This window comes from Schistocerca nitens, chromosome 3 (genome assembly GCF_023898315.1).
Source record: "Schistocerca nitens isolate TAMUIC-IGC-003100 chromosome 3, iqSchNite1.1, whole genome shotgun sequence".
In the NCBI taxonomy this organism is placed as follows: Eukaryota; Metazoa; Arthropoda; class Insecta; order Orthoptera; family Acrididae; genus Schistocerca; species Schistocerca nitens.
Window position 1 is genome coordinate 554,624,405 of NC_064616.1, and position 27,486 is coordinate 554,651,890.

Genomic DNA, 27,486 nt, shown 5'->3' on the forward strand with positions numbered 1-27,486 from the left:
CAACACTAGAAGTTCATTTTCTTGCCCGTCATTGATCCCGTGAAAGTACCATCCCAATGGATAAGTGAAACTGAAGTGTTATTAACCTATGGGCAGCAGAGACATTGCCGTGACTGCCACTGGCCCTGATTGAGACTTCAGCCTTTTAGAAATGGTCCACTCTATAGGCTTTCTCCAGTTGTTCCCATTATATTGTTCTTCAATTTGTTGTCCTGTTTGGAGAGTACTGTATAACAGATTTACACAGCAGTACTGTGTGTGTTACATAGGTGAGTCAGCTTGAAATATTACAGGAATTAATGTGTGAACATTAGTCTTGGAATAAATCTTCAACGTTGTACTAGAGGCCAAGTGACACACAAATACATTTTTAATAACTTTTAATCTTTATTAGTTTTAATGAGATCATTAGTAGGTAATTCATTAAATTGATTCTCACCTAATGCAATAATTTTTGTGCTTTTAGTTCAGGCATTTGTCTAAAATGCTTTGGTAATACTGACACTTTTTTTTTATGCACAGGGGCACGTCGTGATAGTTCAGCATAAACTGAGATGGATAAAAATGAACTTACACTGCACATGTGGGGTAGTCAGTGACATTACTCGTTTGTATTTTGTAATTTTCTTTGATCTGTAAATGAAGTTGGGGTATTTTGCTTAAGCTGTGCTATCACATCCGGACCTAACCAGAACCTTGGAAATCACAACATGTGAAAAAACAGCCAAATGTTGGTGATGATAAAGATTATAAACTCCAGCAATTCCCATTGAGCACTGTGCACTGTCACCCCATTGGCTGTAACCAACAAGAAGTTGTCACCAGTACACAATCAAAGGGCCACACACACAGTAAGTGCACTTAAGCCACTGAAATGCACATAAGTCAAGAAATTGTAAATATCCATGAGGGGAAAACATGGCACCATTGTGAAACGGTACTGCCTAAACTGTTCTTCACACTAAGACATCAGTGCAAGGCACACTTACAGTTAGTGTGCCTACAACAGTCCATGTGGGAGGAAGTATTGGATATTGAAATGCTGAACAGCATTTTTGTCGTTGGGGCACACCATACTCGAATCAAGTAACAGGAAGATACAGCAAGCAGATTACAATGACCGTAGTAATGACCAAGTCATAGGGAGACTTAAAGGCTTACTACAATCAGTGAGAGTTGGGTAGGGAATTGAATGTTGCCTCTAGTGTTTTCATGGATGTTGACCATTGCAGGAGAAAAATTGTTGTGTGGAAATATGGCCATGATTCACAGTATGCTTCAGCCTGTTGCAGGGATTTTTACCTTGCCCAAGTGACAAGGCGTGCAGTCTGTGCCGCATGTTGTAGTCTAAATCTCACATGAGTCTTTGTGTCGCACATCCTCATTCAGTTCGTGTATCATTGGCCTAAAGAGGTTCCTCTGTACACACACAAATGCACCATATGAGTCACTGAATGTGATGTTTTGACTACTATGAGTGGACCCAAGGAACATTGATACGTCGTTTTGTGCACAATTTAGCCAGGAGAGTGATTCTCATCGTTTATTCGACTGTGATGTGTTGTAATCTTGTTGAAACGTGTGTGTGTGGGGGGGGGGGGGGGGAGCTGTATGTTGGAAGCATTCGTTCCACTGTCCACTGTATATGTTTTACAACAGTGTTGCAACTGACCTTTGCACGTAATTTACTGCTGTTTCGCATGCATCGTGAATGTGGCGTATGTTAACTTGGTTCCCATATGCTGCTTGGTAATGCCCAACCACACAAGTGGCAATTGATGCCAGCAGCTATGTGAGGCTCTTTGGAGACAACACAGTTGTGTGCAGGAAGCTGACATCATTAGAAACTTTGTATAAAATGCAGACATGCTAGGAGATCAGTGCCTGGTGCAAAGATTGGTAGCCAGCTCTAAACATAAACAAATGTAATGTGAGAGGACATATGATACTGTTTAGCCAAGCAGTCAGTCACTTGAATTGGTTACAATCATAAAATATCCAAGATTTCCTGTCTAAATTGATTTAAAAGGAATGACCAAATAAATCTAGCCATTGGGAAGGCATAGCCTCATTTATTGGATGAATCCAGAATGTAGTAATTCACATGTTTAAATGACCCTTATTTGACCAATTATTGACAGTGGCTAATTCACTGCACTTGCATTCAGGATGATGATGGTTCAGATCTGTATCCAGCCATTCAGATTTAGGTTTGCCAGGATTTCCCTGAATCGCTCCAGGTAATTGCCAGGATAGTTTCTCTGAAAGAGCATGGTCAGTTATAGTCCCCATCCTTAAAAAAATCTGTGTTTCATCTCTAATGACATCTTTGTCGACTTGGTGTATAACTGTCATCTTGCTACCATTGTAACGTTTCTTGAACATAATGTTGTAATCTGTGATACTTACCAAGCTGGAGTAACGGTGATGATGGTCAAGATTCAAAGAAGAACTGCACAACTTGTCATGGTTTTGTGATGGAAATTCTCGAAATGCAGTGGTACATATTAGTAGATAGATGCAGCACAGCAAAGGCAGTTTTACACAATGCAGAGAGCCCATATTAGAAAATGAGTCAAGACACATACTACTTTCTCCTACATGCTTCTTGCAAAATGACAGCACTGGAAATTTGACTGCATATGGAGGGGTGCAAGTAGTCTTTTTTTCCACATTCCATCTGTGAATGGGAAAGGGGGGGGGGGCGGAGGTGCTGGTGGACAGATAAACTATGTACTGTCAACCACAAACCATATGGCAGCTTGTCAAGTGTGGTCACCTGCTAGATATAAGTCTAATTTACCTAATGTTCTGGGCTGATTGATTGCAACCATTGTGCTACCACTGTGGGGCATTTCTGACATTCCTCCCAATCCATGCTGGCTAGCCTGGGCTGCAATATGTGAAGTCATTGTTCATCCTATGACACAGGAAGGCAACATACATGTAACACCACTTTCCTTTATTTTTTTAGTGTGGGTGAGATTTTGCTCAGCAAGTGGTGTTCTTTTAACAGAGAAAATGTTGTAATTCATAACTCTCATATCAATTGCATGTGTATCAGCATAAGTTTCTGCTGTATGCAGACATATCTATCTGTTGACCCTGAAGTTGTGTTGTTGGTATTTTCACCACTGTGCCTGCAGTTGTTGAGAGTTTTCTCAATTCGCTGTGGATGTTCTATCTTCTCACTCTGCCTATTACAGGATTTTACTTGTTCGTTTAAATTATGTTCAGTGTGATTCACCATTGGTTACAGTAATAAAGGCAGCATCACGGATATAGTTTATGGGTTGATAATGGATCCAGCGACGAATATTTTCCATCACATTCAGTCATCCAGTGCTGATCAGTGTGTTCCATTTTCTTGTTACCTTATTACTTTTCATGAAAATTGATAGTCTCCTGTGTTTGGTTGCTTTTACGGATATTGAGTAAAACATCTTAGATGTAGCACCTATAGGTAAGTTAGGGAAACTAATTTTAGGTGAAAAAAAACATAAAAATCACAGATCGAAAGCTCATGACAGCTGGCCATTTCAATCTCTTCAATGAAGATGATTTTGCCTTAGTAGAAAACTCCATCAAGACACAATAAGTATTTTGTCCCAATCATTGATTCAATATTATTGCCAAGTCAAGGAAAAAAATCACTTTCATGTTACTGTAATGACAAACAATTACTTCTTGTCTGTCAAAAACATGAATTCAGTCACCAAAAGAAAGACTGACACTGAAAAGCACCTAGTGTCCTGGCTGAAGAGGCTGTGGACTTGGTACCAAAAGAGGAATCCATTCGCTCTTCTTTTTGAGAAAATTCTTTCAATATACATGGAATTTCACTTGTTGAGCTTCAAGCATATATCTGAAAGGATGCACACTAACATTGTTGAAGGAAATCTGTATGCAAGACAGTGGGTAGTAACAGAAGAGGAGGTGGACATGGAAGAACTTTAGCCCTTCAGTCCACCTATTTATTACCAATACTTTGAGATGTCTTTCTTTCAACAATTCTGAAGAAGTCACTGAATGGAAATGATAGTTTTGTTGATATGTAAAAAAGATTATGTAAACATTTTATTGACTGTCATGTGTATTTTTATAGTAAATAAAATATTTCACCTGTTTTATATCACAGGTGATGTAACTTAATTTGGGCGCTTTTATCAAGTCAATAAATGTATAAAATTTATCAACATTGATGTCTGCCTCAGTAGCGCAGCGGTAGCGTTACTGCCTACCACGCAAGGGGGCCCGGGTTCGATTCACGGCATGGAACTGGGTGTTGTGCGTCCATCATCATTGACACGCAAGTCGCCAAAGTGGCACCAACTAAACAGGTGTGCAATATGGTGGTCGAACCCCGAAGGGGATATCCCGGCCAATAAATGCCATATGTCCATTTTGTTGATTGACATTGATAATTTGAGTAAGGAAAAACTACCCTGATGACATACATGATCAAAAAGATACAAGAAGGACTATTGAATTTTGTATAAAAGTTCTAATACATCATTAAATATATCAAGAAAAGAATAATGAGTTACAGCACTTGGGCTCCAAGATGCTCATATGCGAGTTCTGCCCGTGAATTATTTTCTGGTGTTCCTTGTATTATTACTACAATGTGACCAGAGCACATTTTATTGCGTATGTCATACACAGTGCCCTGTCTTTCTTTGTATATCTTGAAGAACCCTTAACTTGTGAAAATATAAATATTAACGACTCTCTGAAATTGTGACAGAGCCAGATGTGTTGGAAATGGTACTAATGTTGCTATTGCAGAATGAAATTTCATAGTCACAATAAATGCCTCCAAAATTGCAATGAAACATCAGTTTTGTGTGTTCTAAATTCATGCAGTACAGTACATTGAACAGCAGACTGCCAGAGTATTCAGTTTCCTGCTTACAATGCAGTACTTTACATTTTCAGTGATTTTGTATTGTATTTTCAATCAGGTATACAAAATTTTATTTTCTGTTTCAGTGTTCGGCATGGTCATAACTGTTGGACAGGCAATAGTGTATGTTATGACTGGCATGTATGGTGATCCTTCAGAGATTGGTGCTGGCGTTTGCCTTTTGATCATAATTCAGCTTTTTGTTGCTGGTCTTATTGTTCTTCTGCTTGATGAGCTTCTGCAGAAAGGCTATGGACTTGGATCTGGAATTTCACTGTTCATTGCAACAAACATATGTGAAACAATTGTGTGGAAGGCATTCAGTCCAACTACTGTGAATACAGGTATGTAACAGTGTTGTAAAAGTGTTAAATTTAATTCTCTGTTAGTGTGCTGCAAGAAACATTTACTCTTGAATCCTTAAGTTCATTGAGGTAAGTTATGCCATCTAAAGTAGAGGATACTTGCAACAGTACTTGTTAGTGTAACAGCCATTTATTTTCATGTTTATTAATGAAATATTAGTATTATGTCCCCCCCCCTTCCTCCCCCCCAATACTGTGTAAGTAACTTTTAGTGTTACTAATGGTGGAAGCAAAAGATAAATATCATCTTGAAAGATGTAAGTACCATATTATTAATATTTTCTGTATTAGACAAATGTACGTTTAACAGTTACTCTCTTCTTACTCCAGGACGTGGTACAGAATTTGAAGGTGCAGTGATTGCCCTGTTTCACTTACTGGCAACACGTCAGGACAAAGTGAGAGCCTTGAGGGAAGCATTCTATAGGCAGAATCTGCCAAACTTGATGAATCTGCTTGCAACTATTCTTGTTTTTGCCATTGTAATTTACTTCCAGGTATGAACTGTTGTGAAATAATGTTCTGTACAGTGTATGTTATTGCTAGCTAATTTATTTATTTATTTTTCAGTAAAGATAATTCCATGAAATATCTCAGCATTGAGTTTCAAATAAGCATTTTGATAAGTCTTTGCTGTTAGAATAGGACATTTTTGTGTGTTGCATTGTCATGTCAAAGTGCGTTTCCTTTTTTGTGGGTTGGGGTTGCATTATCAAAAGTAAGTACAAAACACTTGTGAATAACTAAATTGTTGAAGGACAGTGGTAGAATTGACAGTAATGATTATCTTCCACATATTGTGAAATTTCAAAGTGGTCACATATTGGGAAGGTAATATGATATTCATGTCACTGTCTGAAATCGGTAGTCATGTTATTTAACGACACGTACTTGTAGCTATTATGAAATTATTCATTGCATAAATCTTCACAACTTCCAGAACTTTACACCGTTATCAGTCAATGATGTTAAAAGTAATGTTTGCAACATTCTTGAAATCAAACTAGCTGCAGAAAATTTTCGCACATCCATAACTAAAGAGGACTTAGTGTTGAGTAATCGTATTTAAGAGGGACTTGACAGTATCACTGATAAACTTTTGCTACTTTTGTTCAGTGCTTCATACTTAAATTTGGTTAATTGTTATTACTTTGTGGAGTAGCATGGAGGTGTTACGTATGTATAATTCAGAAGTCTAGATGGAAGTTATTTCTGTGGGGTAATTTTGGGAGATAATTATTTTGTCCCCACTTTACCCATAAGTAGTAAGTTAAGTTTCTCTGGTAATTCTTTTACTTGCATAGTTAGGAAGGGCAAATAGTGAATTTCACATTATGTATATGGAACATTTATATGAAAGTTGAGAACTCTGCTGTTGAGAATGTGTGGATGGTGAACATTAACAAAAGATAGCATATAAAAATGAAACTGTTCAGGACTGTGGAGTATATAATGTTGGTGACAATTTCAAATAAGAATATCATGTGAGATGCCACCAGTAACTGCCAAATATATATATATTTTTAGTAGTAAAATATTGTAGTACATCTGTGGTTAAAAGATTTCTGGCAAGATAAACCAAAATGTTACTAAGTTGTCATTAAAATGTGACATAAGGTAATTAGTGTTAATAAAGCTGTTTCTTTGGCATTTTGATAAAATGACATTAATTTTTTGTAAGTATCACTATTAATTTACAAAAAGATTCGAATATTAAACAAATGCTGAATGGGAGCTGGAAGCTAAACATTCTTCAGTGCAAATTATGCACAAATATTAGTCCTAAGTTGCAGTATTTTATATCATTTGAGCATTGTGGGTATGTGTGATGGAGTTAAGGCTAGTGAAAAAAGTGAAATGTTCTTAAAACAAGCAATGCAGCTATAGGAATATTCTCATACTTCTAAAATTATTGGTTAACCTTACACAGGAACAGCATGTGGTGGTCCTGATAGTTCAGAAACATATTTAATTTTTAAAGTATATTTTACTCAAAGGAAGAAATTCTAAATGGTATATAAAAATCACAACATTTGACTTACCAAATTTTCGTTCTTGACTTGCTAATGACTGTGAAGAGTGTATGGAAAGTGTGTTGATGATACCTTCAGGAGTACACTTCTTTTGCTGTGTCCAGTTGGTTTTACTGTGATAACGTTCTGAGGTCTTGTCCACTCTTTTAGCAAGTTCTGCTGTTTATTTTCTGTCATTTTGTGTGATGCAACAAGTCTACAAAGACTGCAGTCAAAAGTTTTTGATCACCTGTCACAAATATGGATTTGTGGTTACAATGGGAATTTCATTTTGATTATTCAATTGTATTCCCATCTGATAATAAAATAAGGATAAACATGTAAAGACTAAGTGCCTCTGTGTATTTGACTGGTTGTTCATCTAGAGGGGCACTGATGAGTATCTGCAACACTGACATGCCTTAACCTAAGATGGTGCCATTCAAATAGGCCTCATACCTTCAGCTGTCTCTGTAACAATTACTTCACATTAGTTTACAATACGTTGTGTGCACGTAGCAGTGTGTTTGGATTCCTGATCAGGTTCATACAGTTATGCCTCCTAATGGGAAGGAAGCAAGAGATTGGAAATGTGCTGTAATTCTAGCCCTTCATCAGGAAGGCTATTCCAGTAAGACACAATCAACAAAAGTTAGTGTAGCCCAATCTAAAGAGGTGTGCGTGTTGCAGTGATGGAAGAAAACTGTTGCTGATGCATGCGTTTTGTGATCTGAAGGAAATAAACCAAGAAAGATCATACAGGGAAGATCATTTCATGTGTGTTCAGAGTAAACATCAGAGAACTTGTACTGCACCTGAAATTCGCAAAGAAGTGAATAGTATGCAAGCCGCCGCAGTCTGTCTCAAGAGGGCAACACTGTCTTCATGAGCAAGGTTTAAAGGGTATAGCAGTAGAAAAGTCTTTACTATGTAAACTAAATAACATGAAACAATTGCAGTGGGCTTAGCAACATCAAATCTGGAGTGTGCAGAAATGTGTTTTTTCACAGATGAATTAAATTGAAGTATTTGTGGGCCATTGTCAAATGTTTGTTTGTTTGACTGGCTGGAGAACATATGACGAGTAGTGTGTGATGCCACTGGTGAAGCATGGTGAGAGGTCGGCCATGGTCTGGGCATGTGTTGTACATCATAGTCAGTGGTCTAGTGAAAATTAATGGAACATTAAAGAAAGGAGGATATTACAGGATACTGATAAACAATGCTGTTCCATCTGGCAAGATCCTTCTTGGTCATGGGTTTGTTCTGCAACAGGACAGTGATCCTCAACATGCTTCATTGTGAAAAGCATATTTCAGTAGAAAAGAGAAATGTGGGGAACTGAGGCACATGATTTGCCCAAGTCAGTCACCTGACTTAATCCTGTTGAACTCGTGTGATGAAGGTGGTCATAAAATGGTCACCTAATGTTGAAGGTCTGTGGAATAACTTAGACATTTTGGACTGCAATATCTTCAGAAACATTACAAAAGCTTAAATCCAGAGTTCCTAGAATTTGTGCAGATTTTCTAAGGGACAAAGGATGGATTCTTTAAAGAGGCTAAATCTATAACATATTGTGTTGTACTTAATGATAAAGAGAGAAAATATTTATTTCGTTGGTCAATGTCGTTTGTTTTGTGATGTGTTCGTACATTTAAATGAAGCATACAGCTTTCTTTATGGGCGATTTAAAACTTTAGACTGGTAATGTCTCTCACTTTAATATGTAATAATATTTAACAAATATGACTTGTTAACACCTAATCAGTGTTGATGGTTTTGGCGCTCTGCAGTGATTTTTAGTGGTTGTAGTACAATCTAACATTCATGATAAATTGACGGATACTGCATCAGCACCTTGTGTAACATTGGTCTTTCTGCATACTACACATTTTCCTCATATTTGCAAAGTGTAATCAGAGAAACTAATGGCCAAACAATTACTGTATGCTTTCAGATGTTGTGCATGTTTGCAAAAGTATTGATCATGATTACCATTTGCTACTTTCAGTTAAGACATGCTGTGATAATGAAATTTCACATTTCACTGACTTAAAAAATTTAGATGACTTGTAATGTCATAATTGTGTTACGAACTACTTACGTAGTGTGTGTTCTCAGCTGAAATATTACTGATGATATGTATGAATAGTAGTTTGTAGCTGGTTTCCTTATATCTTTTTACTTACTTACAGGGCTTCAGGGTGGATCTGCCAATAAAATCTGCTCGCTATAGAGGCCAGTACAGCAGCTACCCAATAAAGCTGTTTTATACATCAAACATTCCTATTATCTTGCAATCAGCTCTTGTTTCGAATCTCTATGTCATATCTCAGGTATGTTTCAAATGCTTGCCATGTGTGCAATAAACAAGAATTCATAGGCAAATAGTAGTGTTATAAAATGTTGTAACCAAAGTCAATGAAATACAGTAGCTACACATACTAATATTGTTGACTGTATCAAATGTAATTAAGTAAAGCCGGCCGAAGTGGCCGTGCGGTTAAAGGCGCTGCAGTCTGGAACCGCAAGACCGCTACGGTCGCAGGTTCGAATCCTGCCTCGGGCATGGATGTTTGTGATGTCCTTAGGTTAGTTAGGTTTAACTAGTTCTAAGTTTTAGGGGACTAATGACATCAGCAGTTTAGTCCCATGGTGCTCAGAGCCATTTGAACCATTTAATTAAGTAAAACTATTTTAACCGATTGCCTTAGTGGACTTAAAGTGTGTACTAGTGAAAACAATGAATATTTTGTCACAATTAAATAGTGTAGTGTGACAAAACTGTCAGTTTTCTCTGCATACTAGTTTATACTTAATATTTAGTACATACTATTCTCATTTGTTCTTAATACAAAATGTGAAAATTTGTTATTAAGGTGTGGGCTAAAGTGTAGATTGGTGCAGTGCAAAGCAAGGTGGTGTTTCTCTACTGCTCATAGGTTTCACATAGCCAGTGGGAGGATAGTTTCATGTAACCAGTGAGAGGTGGGAAAATATGCAATGCATTTCTAGTTCTGAAATTGAAACCATTCTTTTTGCTGTTGATTTGTGGCTTTGTACTTGGTGCTTCATGGTTTTATTCTGTGTTAAGGCTGCCAGTTGCTTCAAATGAAGGTTGTGTTGACAAAATGATCTGTAGTGTAGCCTTTGCTCTAGGTTGGGTTGAAATGTAATAATTTGTGCGTTGATGATGTGAACAAGCAAAATGCATGCGCGCGCGCGCGCGCGCGCGCGCGCGCGCGCGCACACACACACACACACACACACACACACACACACACACACACACACACACACACTTTCATTCCCATCAGCAGCTCTGGGACTGATCTAGACTTTCACCCAGGCTTGCATTTGTGTTGTAATTGGTCCTCAGTGAAAAGAAATCTTTGGAGGTACACAATTTTCATCAATATTTTGTAGAATCATTGATTGACATGAAACTGGACTGTAAAGAAGAGGCAGACTTTCAAATGAACCTTTATATGTACCTGCAAAGCATAGAAGTGAACTAAAACCAATAGAGGACATTGGATATGATTCTGTGGATCATTTACCATACATTGATTAGCAGAAACGGGCATCTAGATGGAAAAAATCCTGAGTGCAAAGCTAAAACACATACAATGTGCCAAACTCAAGCTCCATCTGTTATAGCAAGAGGGCACAACTGCTTTCTACAATCCCATACAAAATACACTTTCCATGAAAAACCAGTGTCACCAGCACCATTTCATTTTTGTAAAGCTTTTTCTAATAAACTTTTATAACTATTTCACAGGAGTATTATTTAAATGTTTCATTCCTTTTAAAAACAGTTGTCACAGTACACAATACAGAATTCTGAACACTAGAAAAATTATACCTTGTCACAGTGTCCTGTAGTTGATGATGTGGATAATCCAGAACTTGTATTTGGATTGTCCAATTTTGGTTTCTGCTATAAAAAACATTTCTTTAAAAGAAGTTCTGCTTGGCTACCAAATTACAAAATGTTAATCCGAGAAGTGAAAAGAGTGACTGAAAGGATTACTAAGATGCTGCAAAACCCTGAGTTCAAAAACCAATAATGGAATGTGGGAATTTGTTAGTGGTCAACACTCTCGTAAACAAGACATCCTACGTCAGATCTGACTAACAAAATACTCCCACACTTACGTTGCCCCCATTACTGCAGTTCCAGCTGGGTTTGAGATGACCTGTGGTGGTGGAGGGGATGGGAGGTTGGGGGCTGTGGGGGGAGGGGGGGGAGAAGCAGCAAGGGAATGTGATAGCGAAGTGGCACTGGTGAGCTCATTGTTGCTGGTGAGGGAGATTACATGTGGCATAGTGGAGGTGTAGTTTGAAAAGAAAGTAAAAGGGGTATAGAACAGAGGAAGAGGAGGAAAGTGGAGAGGTAAGTGAATGTAGGTTAGTGAAGTGAGGCATATACAGGTAGATGGAAGTGGGTATGGAACGGGCTAGCAGAGATTGAGGACAAGGGGATTTAGAGATCAGAGGGGTGTTTAAGGGCAATGCCCATCTACAAAATTCAGAGAAACTCGTAGAGGGGAGGATAGCATAGATAATTAATTATGTACTGTAGCTGAGCATATGTTCAGTGGCATGTTCTACCACAGAGTAGGATATGACTGTTGTGACAGGAATAAGATACGCTAGTCGGGTGCAAAGAATAAGTCCCACACGTCTTCCACACGGATATCGACATGTCACAAAGGTTTGGGATAAGGTATGGCATAAGGATGGATAAAGATACTTCATAGAGTGGAATACATTGGGATAGGTGGGAAGGATGTTCATTTCAGAACTAAATCAAAGGTAGTCAAACTTCTGGTGGAAGATGGGGTGGTTATTCCAGCTGGGTAAATACTGGGTAAGGATGGGATTGCTCCTTTGAACTGTGGTATTGTCAAATGCTGGTAGATATGTGTTGTGCATTCCTTGTAGTTCTCTTTTCTCATTTGGAACTATGTGAAGACATCAATCCTGGTCCATCATGGAGTTTGTGATTCTTACACCACCATAAGGGATTGGCAGTCACTTTGAACCTATGGTAGTTTCTTTTCCGACCCAATTTATTAATTAAAAAATCTGTGCAATACTCATTTTGACCTTTCGTGGCCACTCATAACTGTGCTACTCATACTTGACGATGTTACACAAAAGATGAAAACAAACCAAAGAACTGTTTTGGAAAAAAGCAAAATCAAACATTTCAGTCAAGAAGCTCACCAATCACCACTCTGTTTAAGTCAGTATCAAAGCACTAAGTCTTAGTCTTCAAGCACTTAGGTGACAATCTTTAACATTGGTATGTTTAATATTTACAAGAAGAAAAACAAATACACTAATTTTGCCAAAAATGGATGCTATATTTTCAGGTCCCTAGGCATGAGGAATGTATTTGTAGCTTATGTTTGGAAAGTAGTGCTTACCTGAAAGGCTTTATTAAGACCTTCAGCAGTCTTTTGCATACTATGCTTGAATTTGATCACTACTGCATTTGACTTATAAAATTTAGGATTTGAAAATCCATGTGAGCTATTGACTCATTAAAATGGTATTTCACCTTTTGCTTTGTCTTCGTGTGTACAGTCGTATTGCATACTGATCTTTCCCATATTGATCAGACTGGCTGTTGTGTCTTAAATATGAAGTTGTTTCTACAACACAGTCATCTTGTAGAGAGGTATGACATTTATATTCAGTCCAGTTCTAGTGAATTGTATTTTGTATTTTTCCTCTTCCACAACGTGCTCCTACACAGAACTGTCATAACAGTAATTTTTTTTGAGTGAGTGCATTGCAAAAACTTAAAGTGGATATTACGATGCATTACACCATGAAGCACATGTCTCCTTTACTGGCTTTCAGAATTTGATACCAGGAATTTATTGTTGAAAGCATAGTTTGTAAAGTGCAGCAGGTAAGCATTTTGGAGAACAAAATTTCTCCAGTGCACTGAATCATGTAATTCTCCGCATTGAATTTGGTAAATTTAGATAGCTGGAAGGACAATCTGCCCCATAACATCCACTGTCCCTATCTTGGCTGTAGAGAAATGAGTAGATTCATCCTTTTTCAGAGGTTTGTGTCATGTTTCAAGAGGATTAACTGATTAATGCAGCAGAGTGGTTCTATTGACACAGTATGGAACTGTGTGGTATGTCAGCCTAGTTGAGGATTACTTTTGGATCTTTGGACAATGGAAGACACACAACAAATGTTTCAGTGAAAAAGCATATTGTGTGTGAACAAACTTCATTACACCCATTAAAACAGTGCCAGTCAATCTTGATAAGACAATGTAGATACCACAGCCCGTAACACCCAACATTCACATCTCATGTTGCAGAATGATCTGCTTATGTGCTAGACTGTGTGTCCTACCTCAGAAGAACGTTTCTTGTTCCAAGACAAAAGGGAAGTTAGTTAAGGGGGCTTCTCCTTCTGAGATGATCAGTGTGAAGTTGGTTTCACCCGTGTTTTTCTGTAACTTTCCTAATTTAACAAGGGGATTTGGAATCACTGTTTTCTGTGTTAACAGTATTCACATGCATCATCAACAGAATTCACCAGTTTTTACTGACGGTGTGTTACACTGGGCTGCTGAATTAGATTTGCTGTATGATGCATAGAAGGTAGCCATTTCAAAAGAGGCAGAGAAACCTGTTCATATATTGATTGGATGTGTGAAGTGCAATGCCTAGTAAGAATTTGATTCTATCAGGCAATTAAAGTGATATATTTTTGTGTTTGCTTATGTGCAAACAAGGCTATGGGGTTTGAGGGGGTGCCAAGTGCTGCTTTGTCAAGAAGTATGCTATATCTAAAGAAATATTTTTTACTTTAATATCTTCTAGAATGGTGTGAACAACAGTTCTTGAAGTCGAAGAATGCTGTGTCCTGTTTTTCCTCCACTAGTTGCTCAGAAACATTTTTTTCAGTTACCAGTGACGTAGGGTAACATGAAACCTGAAAGACGAAAAATAGTGGATCCACACTGTTGAGATACCTGATGACCATACTGAAACAGGTGCAAAAAGGTGTGCAGTATACTGCTGCATCCATTTTCAATAAGCTGCCACTCGAATTCAAAAATCTTAGCAGTAATCCACGCGCTTTCAAATCTAAACTGAAGAGTTTCCTTATGGGTCACTACTCCTATTCTGTCGAGGAGTTCCTTGAAAAATTAAGATGATTCTCATTGTATTGCTGATAGCGTTTGCTTAAACTTATGGACTGATTTTCTTTCACGTTCATGAACATTTATTTTTATCTGTTATTACTTTTTATGTTGTAAGTTCATGTACTGACACGTTCCATGACGTTGGAGATTTGGTCCTACGGAACTTGACAATTAAATAAAAAATAAATAAATAAAATTGGAGAAGACCGATGGGCAGCTATGAGAGATGAAATAATGGAAGCAGTAGAGCATAAAATATGGAAAAAGACAAGGCCCAGTAGAAACCCATCATAATATGACATACTGAATTTGACAAAAGCAGAAAATATAAAGCTGAGATTGACAAAGTGTTTTAGAAACATGCATGACTGTGTGAAAGATAATTATGGTCCATATGATTCAGAGCCATTCGGAGAAAGAGGAAGCAGCTGTATGATAATGTGCTAAGATGGTAAGCCAGTTCTAAGCAAAGAAGGTAAAGTTGTATAGTGGAACAAATATATAGAAGGGCCATAAAAGAAATGACCTTGTAGACAATATTATGGAGCTGTAATAAGTATAGTGTGATTATAATTAAAGTTCATCTTTCAACCACTGTAGAAATAACACCATTGGTCACAATGACGTCAAATTGCAATGGAATATTATTGGAGATGGGGTAAAACGTATGGCAGGAGAAAAATAGTTATAAAATGTAGGAATAGATGGTGCTGTAAGCATCACAATTTAATAGTATTAGACTACAAATGTCAAATGAATCATACAACAATGCCTAAGGCATATGTTTGACATTAAACAAACTGTACTACTGCATGGGTGTACAGGTGTGATGCTGTTTATGTAAGCCCATCCACCACAGCAAGGTCATATCACATCGGATGGTAAAATCAGATTTTAATTGTCCTGAGGCCAAAAACTGCATAAAAACAATCAATCGAAATCAGATTGGATTATTAATTACCGTGTGACTGGCGCAAAACATGTTCAATATACTGTCCACTGTTTTCTGCAACAAATTGAAATCAAGAAACAGCATGTTCCACAAATGATCGAAGTGTTTCCGGTGTCACGTTCAGAATGTGTTGCGCAATGCTTGCTTTCAGTGCAGCTAAGTTTGCAATCGGAACACTGAATACAACACCTTTCAGATAGCCCCATAGCCAGAAGTCACACAGATTAAGATCAGTTGATCAGGATGGCCAGGCTGTAGGAAAATGTCAGCCGATAATTTTAGCATTTCCGAAATAGCACTCCAACTGCAGCGTAACTGGATTTGCAATATGTGGAGGTGTGCCATCTTGCATAAAAATGATCCCATTCACACATCCACGCTGTTAGAGAGCTGGAATGACGTGGTTGCGCAAAAGATACTCATAGTGCTTACCAGTGACAGTACAGGTAACAGGACCGGAAGCACCTCTCTCTTTGAAAAAATATGCCCGTATGATAATTGATGCCGTAAACACGCACCACACAGTGACCTTTCCAGGATGAAGTGCTACTGGGTGATTTGTGTGTCAGTTTTCCGTTGCCCGTATTTGACAATTCTGTGTATTGACATATCCTGTGAGATGAGATGGAAGTAGGCTTTGTCTGTCCACAAAATCTTCCACAACCAATCATTGTCCACTTCCATGTGAGCAAGAAATTCTAAAGCAAACGTCTCTTTCTGGCAGGTCAACAGGCAACAACTCGTGCACATGGGTAATTTTGAATGAATAGCAAAGAAGGATGTTTCATAGGATTTTACGCACTGTGCTCACGGTTCTGTCCAATGTTTGGGCAATTCTCTGTGCACTACACATTTGTACATAACCACTCGTCTCCTCCTGCATTGCTGTGGTAACTGCTTCCACTGACTTTGAAACCATTCCTTTCCTTCATCTACCAGGTTGCACACCAAAAGAACTAGTCTTTTCAAATTTCCTAATCATTTTCTCCAGACTCAAGGCAGTCATCAGACCACGCCTTTTTTCGAACACTTAAGTGTCCGGAACTTCCGCAGATTATGTGTGTACAGTCACCATTCTTGTAGACAGCTTTACAAGCACAGCACGATCCTGCATTGAGACAGTGATGGCGAACGTCGCAGACGCGAAAGGAGGAAAAGCCGTGTACCCAGCATGTTTATATCAACTTCAATGGGTCGTGTGCATGATGGGTGTTTTCATTTACATATTCTGACACATACAGTGCCATCAGTTTTCATGATACTTTTTTCTTCTGCCATACGTTTTCCTTCTCATGTGATAATATTCCGTTTCAATTTGACATCATTCTGACCAGTGGTGTTATTTCTACAGCATTTTGGAAGTTTAACTTTAGTTAAAATCACCCTGTAGTTGGCAAAGAAGGGATTCGAGATCCAATATTTTGAGAATAATTTGGCAGAGCATTGAAGGGCAAATAAAGACACCTGGAGTACGTAACATTCTCTCAGAATTATTTAGGTGCTTGGGAGAGCCACCTATGACAAAACTATTCCACCTCAAATGAGAAATAGCTGAGATACCCTCAGATTTCAAGAAAAATGTAAAAATTCAGGTTCCAGAGAAAAGTGCAAAGCATTGGTGCAAAATATTGACTCTAATTATTTGTGAAAGGTTGGTAGTAGTAGTTCATTTTATTTTCAGTGTTACAAAAATTATCTCTTAATGGTTACATATAAAAATTTATTGCAACTATTTCTTGGGAGACAATTAGGAAGCATTTTGCTTTTTTCTTGTAGGATTGGGCTTCACGCATTTTTTAAGGGTTCCAGTTTGGTTTTCTCTGATAGTTGTGTAAAAGCCATGAACTGCTGTATTGCTTGATATAGTGTAATGCATTTGATTTTGTTTGATTTTACAGATGTTGGCTGTAAAGTTCACTGGGAACTTCTTTGTAAACCTTCTTGGTGTTTGGGCTGATGTCGGCGGTGGTGGCCCAGCTCGTGCCTATCCAGTTGGTGGCCTCTGCTATTACTTATCACCACCAGAAAACATAATGCATATCCTGGAAGATCCTGTACATGCACTGCTGTACATTATTTTCATGCTTGGATCGTGTGCATTTTTTTCGAAGACGTGGATTGATGTGTCTGGCTCGTCAGCAAAAGATGTAAGTTTATTAAATCTGAATATGATGTATGTAGTGATAGTATTTCATAACCATAATTTTGTCCCGACAGTGACCATATATTTTTAATTAATACCTACAGTACTTGTTGAGAAAGAAGAAAAAAAATGAATTGTTGTTTCGAGGCATCCCTACCTCTCCTCAATGGGAGTCCCTCTTAATGTAGGGTCTGCGTGCCTGGCTCTTCCTCCCCTTCCTCCAACCTCTGAGCCAATCCCTCTTTCCTTCCTGTAAAAGGAACATATAATTCAGAAAGTTAGGAATATTATTTTTATTTGAAGAGGGTTGAGATTTACACCTTCTGAATCTAAATTCTGCTGTCTTCCTGACCCTTTGTAATTTTAGCTGTATTATCTGATGACATTTTCATGGCAAATTATTGCTAAATGTGTACTTAGTTCTCCATAGTTGTTGTTGATAATCACTTGTTCAGCCAGGACACTGTCATATTTCAGATAAATTTTTAATCCCATAAGCATCCCAATAGTGTTTATTATTTTTTAAAGAATCGTCTGTACATACAGAAAAATGAACTCCCTGGGCGCATAGTGTGGGTTGTGTGGCATACGTTCCAATTCTAGCCATTGAAAGCTGGCGAAAAGACATTGGTGACATTCACCATGTGAAGTTGATTGTTTTAAAGCAGATTTCAGTTAGTGGACATTTTCAAATGTAATGTTTCAGAATTTACAGGAGCGAAGATTGTGACACCAGAAGGTGTGAGATGAAAAAGATTAGTGTTTTTGATCCTGAAGCCATGATATCAAAATAAACTTTTAAAATTTATTTTGTGCCAGATGTGTTTGGTAATAGTTTAAAGCTTGTGGTTTCGAGTTCCATCATGACAGGACCAAGAAAAATATCTTTCTTGTGCATAGCAAACAAGGATATAACGTGCAGCCTATGTATTTCTCATATTCCTCTGTTAATGTTTAGGGATCCCAAGGCATAAGATTTCTTGGATCCTAATTTTCATCACAGCTGTGTGAAATATCATGTTGAGCACCTCTAAAAGGATTGCATACAATTCACATTTGTCACTTTGACATCTACCACCCTTTGATCTTCACAGTAGTTCATGTGAGATGACAGACTGGGCCATCATTGTGCGTTGTACATCATGTACAGTATAACCCTGCTTTTACGTTTCCATAATTAACGTTTTCCCTGTGTTTGACATTTTTTATTACTCCTGTAAAATTTCGTATGTCAACAATGTTAATTTGCACCCGATTTTGCAATTTGATTTTTTGTGATTTATGCTTTATGTAAAAAATGTTCGTGGAGAAAAACTGACATAGTGACGCTCGCATGGTGTTGGCTATCAAGTAGTGTTTACAAACATTATGTGGCGAAGTTTCTCGACACCAGAGCACTCTACTCTACATGGATACTCTGCAAATCACATTTAAGTGCCTGGTAGAGGGTTCTTCGAATAGCAGATTTGAACTGGTAAACGGGTAATAATTGGAACAATTCGCACCGTATCTCTTGCTATAGCCAAGCTCTACTCACTGGTGGCTGATAGGAGTAATTGATTTGTTTGACTGAAGGTATCGTGACCAATCAGAAACATTTCCAAACTGTCTCTACTGCACATGCACAGTTCCGTGATTGTTGTGATCATCTTGACACCTTTGTCGAACCATGTTTAGTGTTTTTTGTTGTAGCGCTAGTTGACAACTTTACACTTTGTGTCACTCAAATGTTTTTGGTTTAAATACAGTGTCAATTCGGTATTTTTTCATGCTCAGCAAAATGTGTTTCAAGAATTTATTCTAATTGTCAAATGGAGTATTTATGTGTGTGTTTTTGTGATACACACAGTGTGAGCGGGGTTTGTACAAAACTCAGGAGGCAGAGTACCTGATAAGCTCAAAGATGACTACAGTGCAAGAGCCGCAGCACTGCACATATGCAAACACTACACAAAATACGTAAACATTTGTTCTTGGCAACAAGAAAAATTTTTCGAAACACTCGTGCTGGTATGAAAAACTACATAACTGATGCAGTGTTTCGTTATTTAAATAATTGACAGCTTCAGGCTTTCCAAAAAACGTCAATTATGATGTGTGAAATAGAGGCAAACATTTGTACTTCCCAGACAGTTAACAGTTCCCATTAAATCAGCAGTTTTTATTAGGGAATAAGCCTTTGTTAGATAAAGATCAGTCTGTGACAAGTATTTTGATGCTTATTATGCACATGTATCATACACAAAGTACGAAAATGCAAGGGGTATCATACACGTAACTTTTACAGCTTAAAATATCGTTTCTCACATTTTGTGACACTTTTTAAGTCCCTTGAAAAGTGTAAAAGTGGACTGTAATTTTCAAACATGTTCAACAAAATGTATTGCCTCATGATGTTACCATAAACTGACACAGTAGCTTGCAAATGGTACTTGGTATTGTTTGGAATCGGTACAACTACATCCGTATCAGTACTCCGCAAGATACCTGATGGTGTGTTATGGAGGGTGTTCCTGGTACCACTGACTGAGGCGATCCCTCCCCTTTCCTGTTCCACTTGCAAATGGTGTGTGGGAAGAATGGTTGTCAGTAAACCTCCTTGTTATCTCTAATTTTGCAATGTTCATCATGGCCATTTCACAGGATGTATGTGGTAGGACATCGTGTAGTCAGACTCATCCCAAAAAGTGCACTTTTGAAATTACAGTAGTAAACCTCTCCATGAAGCCCAATGCCTCTCTTGCAGCTTCTGTCAATGGAATTAGTTGAACATCCCTGTACTGAGTAAATGATTACATGATGAAATGTGCCACTCTTCAGTGGATCTTCTCTATCTTCCATCAGTCCAGCCTAGTAAGGGTCAAAGGTTAATGAAAAATGCTAGAGAATCAGTTGAAAAAATGCCTTGTAAGCCATTTCCTCTGTGGTTAAGTTACATTTACGCAAGATGCTTCCTGTTAATCTCAGTTTGGCGTCAGATTTTTTACAATTTGTTTTATGTGATCATTCCACTTACAGTCACTCTGGATAGTTGCTCCTAGATATTTTATGGTATATACGATTTGCAGCAATTTGTCATCAATAGTGTAGTTCTACAGCAGTGGATTTCTCTCCCTATGGATATGCAGTATGTTAGATTCATTTTCATTCAGGGTCAGCTGCCAGAGAGGGCACCATTCATCAATTTTCTTTAGGTCATTTTGCAAATACTCTCTTCTGGTGTTTCTTCTTTCTTATAGACAACCACATGAACTGTGAATAGTCTTAGAGTTTCTGACACTGTCTACTAGATTGCTTAATCTACATTGTAAACAGTAATGGTACAATCACTCTTCCCTGGGGTACTCCAGAAATTATCTTTATTTGTAGATTTTATTCTGTTGAAGAGTGACACATTAAGCTCTGTTTGCAAGGAAGTCCTGAATCCAGTCACGAAACTGATCTGATACTCAGTGGGCTCATAGTTCCCCCCCCCCCCCCCCCCCACTAGAAAGCAGTTGGGGACAGTGTCAAATCCCTTCCTGAAGTCGAGGAACACTGCATGAACTTAAGCGTCATTATCTACAGCAATATGGGTTTCATGGAGGAACAGAGTGAGCTGAGTTCAGCAAAATTTCTGTTTGCAGAATCCATGTTGATTTTAATAGAGGAGATTTTAAGTCTCCAAAAATGTCATAGTTCTTGAGCATAAAACACAGTCCATAATTCTACAATAGATCGACATCAACAATATAGACTTGCAATTATGTGCATATATGCTATATGACCCTTCTAGAAATCGGGAATGACCTTAGATATTTTTCCAGTTGTTAGGTACCTTACTCCTGCAAACTACAATAAACTGCTGCTAGAAGGGCAGCAAGTTCTTTCACATAATCTTTGTAGGATCTTACAGGTATCTTATCTGATGCTGATGCCTCTCCTCTATTAAGCAATTGTAGATGCTTTCCTATTCCAAGATCAGTTATCTCAGTATCTGCCATTTTGCTGTTCGTGCGATAATTCAGAGGAGGGTGAAACGATTTTGGAAGACTGACTGGGAGAGGATACCAACTTGTCATCGCCGAATTCATCCAAATTCATGGTACATGGTAGTGTGTGGTGAGACAAAGTGCCCAAACTGGAAACTCCAGATGGCCAAATATTTAGGAAATAAAAGGAATTTTGATACAGATCTATCACAGTGTTCACCAGATCAATTGTCCCTCTGACAGTGTTTTTAGGAAGCGGTGTTTAGCTCAGTGGTAAGACATCGGATTTTGCATTCAAAGGGTTGCAGGTTCGACTCTGCCAGGTGGCAAATATTTTTGTGCTTCTTGGCAATGTGTACACTACTGACATCACAAATAACTGCAGCATCATATAGGTTATTTTATTAATCTATATAAGCGCAAGAAGTATAGGTATAGGATGAAATGCAGGACTGCAAACATTTAAAAAGACATTGTAGTTAACATGTACATGGGAACATCGTGTATGCAAATCGATAAATCCGTATCAAAATTCCTTTTTTTATACTACCTCACAGTTCACGACACCTGTACCAACTTTCCAGACACGCTATACAGTATCCTTAGAGAGATGAACAAAAAAACGAGAACTCTGGTTGCTGGCATAATAATTTTGTCAGTAATCCAATGCCTTTCCATAATTTGTGTGTTCAGACAGTACATACTTGCATCAAGTGTTTCCCCTGAAAATATCTCTGTGTTTGCTACATGCTTTTAGAGATATTGCAGTGGTGTTGAGAGGTAATCGTTCAAGGAAAATTGGAAATAGTACCATAGCAATCCCACTGGCTATATACCATTGCATAGTTTAATTTGTGTCCCTTGTAGGGCTTTCCCCTGAATTGTTCTCTCTTACCTACTTAAACATGTACTTGAACTAAGAATATTTCCTATTTTGCAGGTGGCAAAGCAACTTAAAGAGCAACAAATGGTAATGCGTGGACATCGTGACAACTCCATGATTAGAGAGTTGAACCGTTACATACCAACTGCTGCAGCCTTTGGTGGTCTGTGCATAGGAGCACTTTCTGTTCTGGCTGACTTCTTGGGTGCTATTGGTTCTGGTACTGGTATCCTCCTTGCTGTAACAATCATATACCAGTATTTTGAAATATTTGTGAAAGAACAGAGTGACATGGGCAGCATGAGTACACTATTATTCTAAGACCATTTTCACCATACATACAGGATGAAGTTGTTCCATCACAGCAGTGTCTGCTGTTAGTTGAGTAGCTGTTGTGCATCATCAGAAACATAGTTAAATGCATGATAAGTGTTTTCTTTTGTTGTAGCTGTACCAGACTATTTCCCACTATATCCTGTATGGAATTCAATGTCACATCATAATGCAGAACTATTTGGAGGTTTCTTATTGTTTTAAGTGTCATAGACATAAGTGTTCCTTATTATTTATTGTTTTTGGGGCTGTAACTGCACTGCAAGAGACAAGTGGTGACACAATGTACACATGTATAACCTGAAAGAGATAGCCTGTTTACACTTCTCTGCTCTGTATGTCAATGAAGATCGCCACCAATAAAAGCAGATGATAAAGATGCCACAAATATCAAAGTTTGAATTTATCACACCACTTTAACATTACTCAAATGTTCTCAACTGTGATTGAAATGCAGGAAGAATTGTGTCCTATGTCTGATTGTAATTATTGGGCACTTCCTTCTTGTGGAAGGGATATCCCTATCTTTCAGTATCTCCTTTACTTCCCCTGTAACCAAACTTAAGATAGATCTCTCGAAAGTTATTTACCTAAGGATTATAATGTTTTTATGTTTTTGGCACACATTACCAAGGTTCTTGGTAATAGCATTAGGAATACCTGCAAGGTTTTTTTTTTTTTTTCTGTGACACCATCTTTTGTAAATTTGTCTGCGCAGTAAATTAATAAAGGTTTGACATTTTCATTCATCTCAGAAATTGATACAAGTAATTAGTGTCAAATTTGCTGTGAAAAAGTTGGACTTGACAATGACATAATTGTGACAAAGAAAAGATTGAATGTTACATTTGCTTCAAAATCTGGTCATACCAGTGTGTGTTAAGTTTTCAGATTTCCTGACATGTCATCAGAATTTTCACAAAAACTATCTGTGAATGAATTGTTTTAGGTTAAAGTAATGACATAATTGTCACAGCATACTGCTTCTTAGTTATCTGAAAAAAGTCTGGGTGGAATAGCAATAGAGTGGTTTTAAGAACTGCACAAAAGATAAACCCCTCTGAATCACATTCATAATAAAATCACATAGCATTAATTTCGTTACATTGGACAGGTTACATAACTTTGTTGATGTTATAGCATTTATAAGTTTTTGTTAAAAAAATAAAGATTAAAAAAAGAATGTGTGTGTGTGTGTGTGTGTGTGTGTGTGTGTGTGTGTGTGTGTGTGTGTGTGCGCGCGCGCGCGCGTGCGTGAGAGAGAGTGCGAGAGAGAGAGAGAGAAGTAATTTTGTATTGTATGTCCCTTAATAATGAGTGAACTTGGTCTTTGTGGTTTGATTTGCAAGGGTACACAGTTGTTTTTTTAAACATAATGTGAAATCTTTCCATGTATACGTGACTGTCAGTGTGTTATTTGGTTACTTTGCTGACTTGATATATTTATTTGGTGTAGTCACAAACCATTCAGTGATCATGTGTAATACTCACAGGTGTACAAATAGTTTCTTAATTACTATTACATTCATAGTAAATCATTTCTTTGAAAAATGAGACTGAATCAAAGTCAATGACAGCAGATGATTTTGCACGAAGAATCATTTGTACACCCAAAACATTCTCACACACCAGAGTAAAGCATTATCAGAGTTTTGTTACTGCCATTTAAATTTTCTGGTGTGGTTTTGGTACTGCTACTTCTTTGAGAATCTTATTAGGGAATGGAAATACGAAAGCAAAAGTTGACATAATAAAAACAACCAATATTGTTGTGTGGTCACCTAAGTCAAGCACCATAGTGAATGGCATTAATTACAATATGTGTAGTGGAAAATACTAAAATATACCAACAAATATTGAGAGTAAAGCTGTTATGAATGCACTTGGAGATATATTATTCAGAGTAACACAGTGGCTTGTGAAAATAATGGTAATGCATTCTTCTTCCATGCTACATTTAATAGTACACACAGCTTGATTGTGTAACACCACCTGTTAGTAGTGTGGTGGTTGGATGGATACATTCTTATCTCTGGTTGTAGGTTTTTTGTGTTGTTCAAAAATGGTGCAGCTCATATTGTGTTGCTGTGTAGCTCTTAAGTTGACACAAGCATTCATGATAGATTGCCAGGAAACGTTTCTAAACAAATATATTTCAGTATTGTATGTGCAATGTGTAAAATTCCATTATAATTTCATTGGATAAGTGTCTAATATATTTGATTACCTTTCAAGATTTGATTACTTAGTGATGAATGTAGCAAGACAACCTAATGTAATGAATGATATATAACTTGATCTCTTGTAACTTCCTTTCCTCTTTGGTGACATACACACTTAAAACTGTAAACAGTGTAAGGTTTGTTTGGCATACTATAAGGAATTATTTTTTTAAAAAAAGAAAGAAATCACTTGAATTCTTGTATTTGACATGTTCAAGAATATTGTTAATGGTGGGGATGTAAATTAATATTTCACCAAATTATCTGTTTATTTTGGTAATTATTTATAGTATACAGACTAATAATGAAAAAGTTCCCTGAACACTGGGTGCTTGTTTTATATTTTGCAGATGTAATGTAATTGTAATTAATTATGTAAGTAGGAAAAATTGTGTAGCTCTGTTATATTTTCAGAATCAGACTTTTTGCATCAAATAGTGTGTTTGCACTTCCTTTGTATATCCTTTCTTGTATTTTGTGTGGTATAGATGGTTTTTTTTTTCAAGAAATTAGTTTTTTTGAAGTGTGTGTGTGTGTGTGTGTGTGTGTGTGTGTGTGTGTGTGTGTGTGTGTGTGTGTAAGCATCACCTAGGATTTAAAGAGAACACTTAAAATAGGAAGAGCAGTAACATTTCATTTCATTATATTAAAACATTAGAATATTCCCCACAAAGAAGTCAGTGAAAATATTTTGTTTCCTTTGGTGTATACTTGCCAGAATGACTGTAGCACAAGAATTTTTAAGTAACAAATTAAATTGTAACTAAAGGTTGTGGATCACCATTACATGACTGTGTCAAAAAAGAACACATGCTACATCAAAATGCAGGAACTGTGTACTGAAAAAAAAAACATTGTAATTTGACATAATATAGATAAGGGCATGAGTATTTGGGTAGGCCAAGGATAGAGCTCTGAAAAGAGGACTGCAGTGTGTGGGAACTGTTCATGAAATTTAAGTTATTAGAATACTGTGTAAGTACTAAAAAAATTTTGAGTTTGAATTATTTCCAAAACAACAATTTGGTGATAGGAATGGCAAAAATCATCCAGTTCACTCACATTGCAGACATTGTTGATGAACTGTCACGCTGTTTATCATCACCCCACCTCCACCCACCAGTCCTAAGTGAGTGTATCTTTGGGTTAATTACTTCAGTGTTACCAGTATCAAATTGACTGTGCGACTGAGTCATTACATGCCATTTAGGAATACGATAAACAAATTCCCATATTCAGTGTTTTTCCCTGTTAGTCTTCCAACTAAATAACCCACACTGCTTTGATGTATTTGTAATGAAGATCATAATTGTAAAAGACTTTATTAAGTTATTTTCATGTAAGTCAATGCAGTTCTGATGAACTGACTTAAACTGATTTAATAAGAAAGACTTTGATTGCAAATGTTAGAATTGGTGTGAATTGATGAGAATGTTATACATTACTCTTGTGATAAATCTTATAAATGTAAGATGGTTTTGGGTAGCAATGTGATGGATAATACTGGTTGAGACTTGTAAAGTTTGTATTGTGAAATGACACTAAAGTGATTGTGTCCTGAACAAAACTTTCTTTTTGAATTTGTTTGTGAACTTCCTTATCCTAACCTGTTTTGTCCTATTTTTTTCTGAGACTACGTGCGAATGTAATCAGTAAACACTAAACTGTAAATGATATTCTGTAACTGATGTAAGTTGCTTGCGAAAGTCAAAGGTCCAGGGTTCAAGTCCCTGCCTGGCACTGTTTTAATCTGCAAGGAATTCTGAAGTGTCCACAAATTCGCTAAGTTCTTTGGGCAAATTTGTTCATGGAAATCGAAGTTTTGTTCAAATTATTTCAGTGATGGTGTTCTTGGCAAATCTTCTGTAATTCCTTCTAAAATTGTAACAAGTTCTACTTCATATCACTGTTGTCTAAAATGCCAGTGATAATTTTTGAAAGGCTAATTTCATTATGTAAAAGATATATTTTTTTCTATAATTGACATTAGGTGGAGCCTCTAATTACAGGTTTGTAGTTCATTAAGTTTTATTACAGCTACAATAAATATGCTATGTGATAAAAGTATCTGGGCAGTGGCGTTCAAGCAAGCAACATGAAAACTTGGTTTTGAGAAACTTTACTTGCAAATTCAAAATGATTAAAAGTGGGAAGGATTCTATAAAATGATGGATGGCAGTTAGAGGAAAATATCAACTTTGCTCATTGGTGGTTTGATGATCTTAATGAAGTTGCTGACAAGTTGAAGGTAGTGTGTTGCATTTTAGTTAGTGTTGTCAGTTGTATGGTAAACAATACAAATAGTATAAAGAACAATATGCATGAATCAGTCATTAAACCCAACTGCAATCACAACATTTCAAATCTGGTATGAGGTCAGTAAATCTTAGTACTTTAGCAATGAATGGTAAATTTCACTGCTTTGAGTTCATTTTTCATGGATTGGTATAATCGCAAAATTTATCAGAAACCATTGCAGTGCAGCAAGAGATATTCAATAGTGG

At 37.2% G+C, this 27,486-nt stretch overlaps 1 protein-coding gene across 1 annotated transcript in view; it reads left to right on the top strand.

Moving 5' to 3' along the window:
* LOC126248463 (protein transport protein Sec61 subunit alpha) overlaps nucleotides 1–25,903 on the top strand; it is a 42,262-nt gene extending 16,359 nt beyond the window's left edge. Inside the window, exons 5-9 of the mRNA XM_049949468.1 lie at nucleotides 4,993–5,250; nucleotides 5,602–5,768; nucleotides 9,482–9,622; nucleotides 17,329–17,577; nucleotides 22,485–25,903. Coding sequence (XP_049805425.1) covers nucleotides 4,993–5,250; nucleotides 5,602–5,768; nucleotides 9,482–9,622; nucleotides 17,329–17,577; nucleotides 22,485–22,748 — 1,079 coding nt within the window. The 3' untranslated portion in view covers nucleotides 22,749–25,903. The remainder of the gene's footprint in view (nucleotides 1–4,992; nucleotides 5,251–5,601; nucleotides 5,769–9,481; nucleotides 9,623–17,328; nucleotides 17,578–22,484) is intronic.
* The last annotated feature ends 1,583 nt before the right edge of the window (nucleotides 25,904–27,486 follow it).